We start from the raw sequence: 12,578 nt of genomic DNA, 5'->3' as shown, positions 1-12,578 counted from the left end.
TGAGGACCGGTGCTGCTAGTTTCCCCCTGAGAACAGAGTGCCTCATTTCTGCTCTCCTCCCTGAACTCCTTTAGGGGTGTTGAAGGTCAGCAGCTGCAGCAGCACATGATTCAATCCTTGTAGAGTAAATGACAAGCACCCATGGCAAGTGCCAATTTGTAGTTGACAGTATCTGTTATATGTCTGATTTTCTGCTATTTGCTTTCATTCTCACCAAAATTTTATGTCAGGTATCACTATTCTGAATCTTCTTTGAGAAAAGTAAGTCACTAACAGGCAGGTAACTTGGCAGAGGTGGAATTATAATTCAGATTATCGTCTTTCCAGAATCTATATAGTTCTTAGTAAGCCCGGATAAAAGGGTATTTCTCCAGCTTTCACTGCAGCTCCTTTCCCCCACCTCCAATCCTCTCCTCTCTCCTGCCCTGTAGTACCATGGGTCCACTCTCTCTTCCCTTCTAGAAACCTGGCTTGTTCTTCATTCCCAAGGTGCTTTACTTTTGATGAGTTGTCAAAGCAGCTATTCATTTAAACATGCCTGTGTCCAGGGATTGTCTGATAAAGAACTCAATGCGTTGCCATTCATGAAAGTTTTTGCTTCCCTGATACATGAATCTTAACAACACAAAAGATAGCCAAGAAGTGCATCTCTCAGAAGATGCTTAGAAATTGTTCGGCTAGGCATGTTGGGGATCCGAATGGTGGGGAACAGAAGACTGGACACCAAGACTGAGATATTTCTTGTTTCTAGTCAATCTTTGCCAGGATGGGTATAAGGGTCCCCAGAAGGGGAGAGGGGGACTCTCCAACCAGCCTCAGATCTCACACAGCAATCCTAACAGCCCTTGGAAATCTTACTCTGGTACCCTGCCTATTTACAAATGATTGAAAATATCTATATACTACCTTTCTCAAAGAGGAGTCATTTCAGAACTTAAAACTTTCCCAACTTATCCTTTTCTTTAAATGCATGTACAGAAATTTCTGGGGGTAGAAAAAAGCAAGGCAAGGAGTCTTATCTCAGGCTGTTTCAATAATGGAAGCTTTTCTTAATTTTCTTCCACCGGGCCTGCCTCTCTGCCACCTTTCTCCCTGCCATTCCTTTGTGCATCTTATTATTACCAGCAACACGAAAAGGCTTTGGCTTCTGCTGATAACACTGTACAGTCCAACCGCAGTGGTACAAGTGCCGTGGCATGCTATGACAGGAAAATGAACAGGCGCTGTCAAGAAGCCAGCCTTGGCAGGACCTGCTGGAGCGTGCCTTTGGACTTGACAATCAGAGGCAGCAGGCACCTTTCCACAGATGGGCTTGACAAATAATGACACAGCCCACTCTGTTCTGCTGGTAGACTGTGGATACAGCCCAATAGTTGGGAAAACTACTTCTCATCTCCTCTGTAAGCTGGAGCCAAAACATTTGCATCAGTAAATTGCAGGTTTGGCTCAGGAGATATTTTGGAATGGCATTAATGACATTTTATGTATCAGTTTCTTCTTAAGGGAATATCTATTCTGGCAGGAAACTCTATTTTGGAGGCAACAATAAAAAAGTTTTTTTTTAAGGGATAGTTTTGTTTTTCTTTCTTTTTTTCATGCTACCTGAGTACTTAATTTGTCCATATGAAAAGCAACAAGTTTGGGAAGCAATGATGCTAGCTATTAACATTACAGAAGCGAAACCAATTTTCTGATGTGGTCTGGGCTCATAAAAAAGTGAAATGACTGTGTTAGAGCACTTTAAACTTTTTCCACTGGGCAAAAACTACCATTTTTAATAGTGTCTTAAAATGAGCGTCTTGGCTTTAATCATGTGACAGTTTAATTCTTGAGTTTGGCTCACAAAGTAACAGGCATCTAAGATCTGAAAAAGCTATTAACTCAATCCCATAATGTCTATAAGTTTTGTTTTGTTTCCCTCTTCCTCTTTCATTTACTTTTTTTTAGCTCCAGGGTCTTGAGTTTGTTCCCTTAAAACATTCACAGACTGAACTTTGCTTACGATTTTGGAAACTGTAGTTTTAGAGCTAATAATAATGAAGTAGTTTGGTCGTCAGTGATTTAACATGATTACATCTTTTCTGAAAGAATAAGGCTGCAAAAATTTAAGGAAGTTTATCACAAATTATGTTGCCAGCAAATCTTTTATGATTTTAAAAACTATGCTTCACATTCAGGCGTAAGATCCAAAGTACCTAAGGGGTTCACCCCAGCAATGTAACCCTCTCTGAAATGCACATGCTTTCTATTATTACTTTCCCTTCTATGCTATTTTCTAGTTGGAACATCATCCCTCTATCTCCTTACTTAATGAATTCTTTGTCTTGAAAATACCTTAGAGTACAAATATATAATTGTATCCTTTCAAAGGATGTATTTATTCAGTATTTCTTCTTCTCTTTTGGAATGTTTATTATGTATTTATTTTTGTCCAAGCTGGGTCTTCATTGCTCCTCGGGCATTTCTCTAGTTGTGGTGAGGGAGGATTACTCTCTAGTTGTGGTGTGTGAACTTCTCGTTACAGTGTCTTCCCTTGTTGTAGAGCACAGACTCTAGGGTGCACAGGCTTCAGTAGTTGTGGCACATGGGCTTACTTGCCCCACAGCATGTAGGATCTTCCTGGATCAGGAGTTAAACCCGTATCTCCTGCGTTGGCAAGCAGATTCTTTACCACTGAGTCACAAGGGAAGCCTTCCTATTGGTTTTCAAGTGTGTCAGTGATATAAAGGGCTTCTCTGATACCTTAGTTGGTATAGAATACGCCTGCAATGCAGGACAACAGAACTAGCTAGATTCCTAGATCAGGAAGATTCCCTGGGAAAAAAAAAAAAGGCAACTCACTCCAGTATTCTTGCCTGGGAAATCCCATGGACAGTAGAGCCTGGCAGGCTACAGTCCATGGAGTTGTAAGAGTCAGACACAACTTAATGACTAAACCACCACCACCAGTGATATAAAATCATATAAATGTGGATGTGTCCTCTTCACAGAAAACCATATCTTGGAGGATGTGAACAAATGTGTGATCGCCCTTCAAGAGGGGGATGTGGACACTCTGGACCGGACCGCAGGGGCCATCAGGGGCCGGGCTGCTCGAGTTATACACATCATCAATGCTGAGATGGAGAACTATGAAGCTGGTGTTTATACTGAGAAGGTGCTGGAAGCTACAAAACTGCTATCTGAGACAGGTAACCATGGATATTAGATTTGACCAAAATGTCAGCCCCATGATGAATTTCCATACCTGAATAAATCTGTTTCATTGTTTCCTGTAGGTCTTTATGCTTCTAAATCACACATGATCATAAAATTGGTGCTCTTTATTTCTTGAGTTTGAATTGGAATACTTTAGCAGAATCACAATTTATTGTTTTTGCAGTATATACTACTCTACAGATTTTGTGTATAATCATTTGATTCTCACAAGGACCTTATAAAGTAGGCAGATTTTTTTTATCTCCCATTATGAATGTGAAAGTGGAATTTTGAATGAGATAAGAGACTGGAAAAAGGTCACAAGTCTAGAGAATAGTGAGTATGTGATTGGAACTTGGAATTTTGAACTTGAAAAGCATTTCTCTGTTTCTTGAGAACATAGGACTATGAGAAAGGACCACGCACAACCAGGAAAAAGCATAAAGGCTTTCAGTAGTACATGGATATGAAGTGATCACAGGAGGTGGTGGTTATTGAAAAGGGGCTAGACTTTCAGTATATGCCCAACTCCACTGGTGAAAGTCTGCATATCCTCTTTCAGGGGTGCGTGGCTGCCTTCAGGAAATCGTGGTCTTGATGAGACACCATTACTTACGACAGGGAGCTTGTCATAGCTCTCTAATGCACTGAGATGGAAAAAAGACTTGTTTCCACTGGGTTAACACAACAGCCCATAACTTTGGATAGTTATGTCAATGACTGACCTATTTTTAGTAGTTTTTGCTCTTAACTGATGTCTCTAGACCCTTTCTAAAGTCCCTCATGTCTTGTGTATTGATATGTACGTGTCTTAGTTGCTCAGTTGTGTCCGGCTCTTTGTGATCCCATGGACTGTAGCCTGCCAGCTCCTCTGTCCATGGAATTCTCCAGGCAAGAATATTGGAGTGGAGTGCCATTCTCTTCTCCAAGGGATCCCGACCCAGGGATCAAACCCAGTCTCCTGCACTGCAGGCAGACTCTTTACTGTCTGAGCCAGCAAGAAAGTCCATTAATATATGGGGGAATGAAAGTAGAAAGTCCAGGGAAGGAGAGAAGATGAATAGAATTTAACTCTTTATGTTGGCTGGAGTTATGAATGGGTAACAAATCGAGTTCTATGTATACATAGAAGGAACTCACCTCAGCTTCAGTGGGAATCGTCTCTGGTCTGTACATGGATTTGGGAGCCCGCTAGGCTTTTAAAAACAGGCGTATCTCTGAAAAGTCAGATATAGCAGTGTTCTAAGTTCTACATGATAAGACATGTTAGTAGAAATATGTTTCCTTCTACAGGGACAGGATATTTACAAAGACTTCTGTAGCTATTTGCTAGTCTAGAACAGCAAGGAGAAGCAATAGGTAAACAGACGTTGGTTGCTCACTCTGAAATATATGGAGAAAAGGAATAGGGTCATATCACAAATCACCCATATCTAGGGATCGTTGCTCTTGAGAAGCCTGACAGACTTAGAAATAATAATGACAATAATATGATATATCTACATTTTAATTAGGGGCTTCCCTGATGACTTGAATTGTAGAGAATTTGCCTGCAATGTGGAAGACCTGGGTTTGATCCCTGATCCAGGAAGATCCCCTGGAGAAAGGAATGGCACAGTGGAGTGGACCGGTATTCTTGCCTGGAGAGTCTCATGGACAGAGGAGCCTGGCAGGCTACAGTCCATGGGGTCGCAAAGAGTCGAACACGACTGAGCCATTAACACTTTCACATTTTAACTGGTGCTTCCCTGATGGCTCAGCGGGCAAATATCTGCCTGCAATGCAGAGACACAGGAGACAGGGGTTCAATCTTTGGGTCAGGAAGATCCCCTGGAGGAGGGAAAGGTAACCCACTCCAGTATTCTTGCCTGAAAAAAATCCCTGGTGGGCTACAATCCAAAGAGTTGCAAAGAGTCAAGTCAGACACAACTGAGCGACTAAGCCCCCCACCCCCGCACCCCCCACACAGTTTAATTAACTGAAATTCAGCACTATTTTCTTTCAAATAGATTTGCCCTTTGAATTCACTAGAGCAACACAGTACAAGTCATACAGTGTTTCTTTACTCATTTAAAAGAATTAGAAACAGGTTTTTCGGGGCTTTCCTGATGGTCCAGTGATTGAGACTTCCACTTTTCAATGCAGGGGATGAGGGTTCAATCCCTGATTGGGAAGCTAAGATCCTACATGCCCTGGGGCCAAAAAGCGGAAACACAAAACAGAAGCAATATTGTGACAAATCTAATAAAGATATAAAGACTTTTATAATGGTCCCCTTCAAAAAAATCTTAAAAAAAACAACAATTATTTTACTTCTCCAATATATGCTGTTTTTTGGTTTTTTTCCACCCCCACCATTCACCCTTAAAGGGACCCTCTCACAGTTCTGCAGTTCTCAGTTCCTGACCCATTGCTTCCATTATGTTATGAAGTCTCAGCTTCATGGGGTATATCTGATACATAGCGGCATTTCCTCCAATCTAACACTGAGTGAAGAGTATCCAAGAAGGGTGGAGGACACGGAGATAGAATTCTCAGCTCACAACTGTTTGGAATGATGATTGTAGCAGATGATACCCAGAGCCAGTTTACATGTGACTTTGTGCATACAAAAACTTCAAATGTTGTTTAAGAAACATTCTGGAACTTTTTCTTATTGCATCTTGGAGTGCTTTAATGAACAGTAGGAAGTGGTGCCCATGGGGTCAAAATCTACATAAAGGCAAGGACAGTATGACTAGTTGAGTGAAATATTTTAACATAATTTTCACCCAAAGTCTTAAAATGTAAATAATATTCTGGTTGAATTTTTTTTTTCCACTGAAAAAAAAAATCAGTGAAACAGAGCAATCTACCCTGGATTTTTGTTGCTAATCAAGATTTTGCTCTTATTTGTTAATTTTCAGATCTTTAAAAATTATCATCTCAGCCCTTCTTTTGCAGTGATTGAATACTCTGAGCACTTAACTAAAGGCACCTTCCTGCTTCTGATTTCCCCATCCAAGTCTTAATTGAAAAGAAAAGAAGAGCAAGGCATTTAAATTCTTTCTGTTTTTCATCCTCTATTGAAGATCACTAGGAAAATAGCCAGGTAGAAGAGACTGAAATAGACAGATTATAAATAACTAGCAGAAAATATACATGTCAAGAAAAAGTAGATATTAGTGGGCTAAGAACTAGAATATACAAGGTATATAAATTATTTTCCTTCTATCCTCAATGGTTCTTTTCTTTCCTAAATAAGAACAATATTGTTTTTTTGATGGGTAACTAGAGAGGTTGTCAAAGAAATGAAAGCAAAAATTTAGCTGTTAGTAGGACATGTGACATATACACTGATTCCTCATGGAGGAAGAATGCCTCTGTTTGTCATTGCTATGACGAAGCCCACTGGCTATCTCATGTAGAATATGAGGTTTAAAAATTTATAATATAATGGTGACTTAGGCTTCGCAGGTGGTTCAGTGCTAAAGAATCCTACTAATGCAGGATATGTGGGTTTGATTCCTCGGTTGGGAAGATCCCCTGAAGAAGCAAATGGCAACCCACTCAAGTATTATTGCCTGGGAAATCCCATGAACAGAGGAGCCTGGCATGCTATATATAGTTCATGGGGCCACAAAAAAGTCAAATATGACTTAGCACCTAAACAACAACAGTATGGTGACTTAATACCTAGAATTTCTCCATGAGAAATGATTAAATATACAAGCTATAAAAAACTTTAGCTGTTAATTCACTGTTTGCTAATTAGAATTATTGGAGAATGTACTAAAGACATGGAATTTGAGGAAGAACATAAGGTCAGTTCTGTAATTATGGTTATACAGAGTTTTGTTGGTTATATAGATTTTATAAAATGGATTAGTCCCCTTGTCTGTGTCTGGCTATGCTTAGGAGACCCACATCCTCAAAATAAAAGCTCCAATGCTGGCACTATTGGCAATGAACCTGCCTGCAGAAGATGTAAGGGACACAGATTAGATCCATGGGTCAGAAAGATCCCCTGGAGGAGGGCATGGCAACCCACTCCAGTATTCTTGCCTGGAAGTTGCTTCAGTGGTATTTGACTCTCTGCAACTCTATGTACTGTAGCCCACCATGTTCCTCTGTCCATGAGATTCTCCAGGCAAGAGTACTGGAGTGGGTTGCCATGCCCTCCTCTAGAAATCTTCCCAACCCAGGGATAGAACTTGCATTGCTTATGTCTCTTGCATTGGCCAGGTGGTGGTGGGGCGTTCTTCATCACTCATGTCACGTGGGAAGCCTCCCAAACTCCTATTCAAATCACTAATACCCAAATTTCTACCTTTGGGCTAATGTTTTGCTCCTGATTTTTTTTTTTTTTCCTAAATCTTGTGCAGTCACTTTTTTTATACAAGTTTATCAAACTTGGTCCTGAGAGTACATTTTATTGTGGGGAGAGAACACAGGGCAGTGGGCAAGGAGTGGAAGGTGCCAAGAAAAGGGGGAAAAAGGAAGAATCCAGGACATGAAAGACAGATCACCATGTTTTCTCCTGCCTTGTCACAACCTACCAGGTTCTGCTCAGTTTTATTTCTGAGTTGTTAGATTGAAGACTCTAAGGCAGATGTTCTCAGCCTCTGTATTTTTGACATTTGAGTCTTGGTAGTTCTTTCTTGGGGTGGAGGGAGCTATCCTGTGGATTAAAGATGCTTGGCATCCCTGGCCTCACCACACTAGAGGCTTGTAGAACCTCTTCCTTTCCCACTTCAAATTGTGACAAAGGTGGCTCTAGACATCGCTAGATGTTCTTGGGGGGACAAAATAACCCTCATTTAAGATAACTGCCCCAAGAGAAAGGCATATTCCAAAATAAGAGCAAGTTTAAATAAGGCAAAATGGAGCCTCTGTAAAATGGCCATAGGGTATGGTGACAAGAGTGGAGTGAGAGTCTGTTACAAAGAATGAAAAAAAGGGCAGAATGTTCAAAGAGGCTTGACTAGACCAGACTTGGATGCTAACGGGATTTGCAAATACAGGCCAATCTCTGTTTTAACATGTAAATGATGCATGTGTGGGGCTCTGTAGAGACCAACTTTACCAACTGACTACCTTCACTAAGTGGCTAAAAATTGAGAAAGTTCCAAAGAGTGACGAGACAGTTTGTATTTTATTTTCGATAAATTACTTAGTAAAGAGTAAAATTTTTTTGAAGTGTACATTTTGTTTTGATATGAAAGCTGAGTTACTTTTGAAAACACAATTTTGTGGATAATTAGTATGTTAAAATTTTAGGATGACATTGTATAAAAATTTGCCTATTTATTTTTTATAAATCTAATGTAGGCTGATGAAAGCACCATAAACCTGATGTACATCAGACCCACTAAATACTTACATATTTAATTGCCTCTTTAGTAAAAACTGAATTATAACAAATTGCCAATAGCTTGGTAGTGAGTGCACACCCTATGAGATCCATCTTTAGAGATCTTGTTTGCAAAGTCAGGTGGCTGTGGAAAGTGGAAAAGGGGGTACATTCAATAATGTTATGCTTAGATATACAGAGAGAAGCTTGTTCTTCACTGAACAGATTACGTTGAAATGCCATTTTTGTAAATTTGATGGCTGATGCAAATTTGTAGCAATGTCTACACCATCAGGTTGAGAGATCTTTGGAACCATGCCATCAGCTCCTTCTTCAGAAGGGACCAAAAAAAGATATTAAAAAATAAGTCTCTTTAATGAGGATTCTATTATTAATCACTTCTTATATGAAGATTAAAATTCCATTATTTTGGAGAACACGTGGACCAAACAGATGGTGTGATTTTTTTTTTTTAATCAAGACTTTTTAAAAAGCAGTTAAATGTTCACAAAAATATTGAGGGGAAGGTATCAAGATTTTCCATATTCCCTTCCTTCTGCACATGGAGTGTGTCTACCATTATCAACATCCCCTACCAGAGTGGTACATATTTTACCCTTGATGAACCTTCATTGAAACATTATAATCACCCAAAGTCCACAGTTTACATTTTGGCTCATTCTTGGTGTTCTATATTTTGTGGTATTTGGACTAATGCATAATGACATACATCCATCATGATGGTATCATGCAGTGTGTTCTTCACTGCCCTAAAAATTCATTGTACTCTATTAATCCCTCTCCCCCTCTCAATCCCCTGACAAACACTTGTCTTTTTACTTTTTCCATAGTTTTGTAATTTCTAGAATGTCATATAGTTGGATCATATAGTTTGTAGCCTTTTCAGATTGACTTTTCTGACTTAGTAGAGATGGTATAATTTTTACTTTCTTACTTCTGTTAAGTAAAGTTTTCCTAAGAGAAGTTTTTTATATCATTTCTATATATTTTGCCCAGAAAATGTAAGAGGAACAAATAGAAAGTACCCAAACTGGACATGATAATGAGTGATACCATTGTGTTAGTACCATGTAGATAATGAAATCCAGGTAAGAAGCCAGAAGAACTCCATTCCTTGACTTCTACCAACTAAATGTGACCTTACATAAATTAGTTAATGCCACTGAGCCTCAGCTTGATGTTCTGTCATTGAAGTATGGTCAATATTGTTATTTTGTTTATATGTGTTTCACTGTTTGCTTGCTTCCTGATGACTGAACTCAACATGGACAATCATTGCCCATGAATCCTCTGTATAAACCCTCTGCTCTATCTGGACAGGTGCATTCATTTTTCTCCAGGCAAAACACATCCATGCTGTTCCCACTTGCTTTGCTGCATCTTCACCATTTTTTCCTCCTCCTCTACATCTGTGTATTGAAATTGTACTTATGAGCTGACTCAAGTTTCAGTTGGAGGCAACAAGGATCTATTTCTGAGTCTGATGACATTTAATATGTCTTCTTCAGTGTCAGTGGTCCACAGATAGTCAGTTCTTAGAGGCAGATGTTCTTATATGTGCGTAGGGCCTAAACTTGTATCATCACACCATTAGATCCCCTGGAGAAGGGAATGGCTACCCACTCCAGTATTCTTGCCTGGAGAATTCCATGGACAGAGGAGCCTGGCAGGCTCACAAAAGATTAGACACAACTGAGGGACTAACACTTTTTTCAGCTTTAATATGTATGTATTGATTAACTGAATACAAAAAATAGGATATGATTTGTTTTTTTTTCAGTAGAGAATATGTCCACTAGCAGCCGAGGGCTTACAACTCAAGATTCCAGGATTAAGAGAAACACTTCCTTTCACCTGCTTTTCTACATATCAAAGGAGAATAATCTTGGCCAGTGGGGGGTATGCTTATTTCACTTGATCTGATTTCCTTTCTTTTATTGTTCCACTCTCAGAAATTAATATAATGAATGTACAGAGAAGTAGAAGAATATGTTGTGTGCTAAGTTCCTTCATTCATGTCCAACTCTTTGTAACCCTATGAACTGTACCCCTCTATGCTCCTTTGTCCATGGGATTCTCCAGGTAAGAATACTGGAGTGGGTTCCCATGCTCTCCTCCAGTGGAAAAATATAGTAGACCCAAAATGCTTTATGAATCAATTCAATGCAATTAAGATTTATACAATTTTCATACAAAAGTAGGATACAAATTCTATTCAAGTTCCCATAGACTATAAACTAGGAGACACTGGAACATATCCGGAGACATAAGACCAGGTGCAGAAATTTCATCATCTAAAGGTATAGATCATACAGAGTCTGTTGTCTTATTATTGTGGAATTATGTTAGAAATCAATATCAAAAGATATTTGAAAATAACACACATATTTTAAAGTGCAGTGTAACATTTACCAAGAGACATCTTTGACTTAGCTATTAAAAGTCTCAATAAAGTTAGAAGACTGAAAAAACACAGAGGATGATTAAAGAGAAGAAAGCATTTAAATGAGAAATTAATATTAAAATGAGAAATTAGTATCAAAGATACTTTAAAGAAATCCATGTATTTGGAAATTAAATGCCCACTTTTAAATGAGGGATATATCTAAGAAGCCATAACAAAGAAAATTAGAAAATATTTGTAATAGAATAAAAATGAAAATTTACCAGAATTTGTTGCATGCAGCTGAAGCTGCTCAATGCAATTAAATACAGTGTAGTCTTAAATAAGGTATGAAAGCAAATAATGAACACGAGCATAAAATTTTGTGTGATGTGAGCAAAATTTTTACTTTAATAATACTGTGTCACATGTTAATTTCCTGTTTTTATTTTTTTATAATATAATATTTCTCTATATTCTCAGAATTGGATTAGAAGTTTCAAGCTTCATTCAACAATTTTTTTAATCACTAAGATAATAAACTTTCTAGACTTTTAGCAATAATACTAGATGCAAAAATACATGAAACTATATCAAAAATTTTTTTGAATATAAATTAGAAATCTAGCATTCTGTTCTTACTAGGTTAAACAAGTAGAATTAAAATATCATAAGTTTTTAGATGGACAAAAATTCCCAAGTTTTCTAAAACATTATACATTCTCTTTATATATATATATATATGAAAGCTTTTCTATTATGGTTAGTAAAGACTTGAGAAAGAACATAAAAAAAAGAGATAGATAAATTGGAAAACATAAACTAAATTAAATGGGAGCACTGAATATGAAGTAGAAAAAGTGAAACAAGCTAGATAAAAGTAAAAGACTATCATATTCACTTGATCTGATTTCTGTTGCTAGTGGCATGAAGTGTTATGATTTGACATGTCAAAGTGACCTGCCTATCCCTATGGCCAGAGGACAGAGGGTATGGACAGGAGTAAGATCAATATCAGAAGAAGGTGGCAGGACCAGATTATTGGAAAGACAAAAATATTAGATATTAGACCTGGAAAGCCTATTACAGTCTTTACTTCTCTGTAACTGACCTTGAAATTAGATTATGAAAGTAATGAATTTCAACAGAAGCTATAATGACTGAGATTGTTCAGCCTCAACTTCCTAATATATTTTAAATGCATTTTAATATAACTCTAACTATTGGTGTAAAGCATTTTATTTCTCCCTGAAAGGTCAAAATCATTACAATATGGAAGAAATGTCTTACTTAGTGGTGGTTGTGGTGTTCATGGAGGTAGGAAGTCAGAAGGGTAGGAGGAATGAGAGGGAAATTTCATTCATGTAATAGCCCTTAAACAGGCAACATGTAGTTGTCTCAAACCCTCGACTGAAACCTACATACTTGAAGTATTGTACAGATCTGGCTGATGGTGTTTAATATCTGTATTTATTTGTTTTATCTTGAACGCAAATGTAAGGTTTCTTGCTCAGAGGATAAATTTCTTTCTTAGTAACGGTAACCTTGCCAGAATCTTCCCTGTGCTTCATTCTACTTTTCAAGGCAGTGTGATGAGGGCAGATAAATTCCACCTACATGAAGGAGGTCCATACTACAGGAAAA

The 12,578-nt window shown here is 38.2% G+C and overlaps 1 protein-coding gene across 5 annotated transcripts in view; it reads left to right on the top strand.

The window, feature by feature from the left end:
• Positions 1-12,578, top strand: part of CTNNA2 (catenin alpha 2) — a 1,366,752-nt gene that overhangs the window by 1,258,407 nt on the left and 95,767 nt on the right. For all 5 annotated transcript variants that reach the window (XM_044926020.2, XM_044926019.2, XM_044926018.2 and 2 more), the window contains exon 12: positions 2,991-3,191. In XM_044926020.2, coding sequence (XP_044781955.1) covers positions 2,991-3,191 — 201 coding nt within the window. The remainder of the gene's footprint in view (positions 1-2,990; positions 3,192-12,578) is intronic.

The sequence above is a fragment of the Bubalus bubalis genome, chromosome 12, assembly GCF_019923935.1.
Source record: "Bubalus bubalis isolate 160015118507 breed Murrah chromosome 12, NDDB_SH_1, whole genome shotgun sequence".
Classification (NCBI taxonomy): domain Eukaryota; kingdom Metazoa; phylum Chordata; class Mammalia; order Artiodactyla; family Bovidae; genus Bubalus; species Bubalus bubalis.
This window is presented reverse-complemented; position numbering and strand designations above follow the sequence as displayed.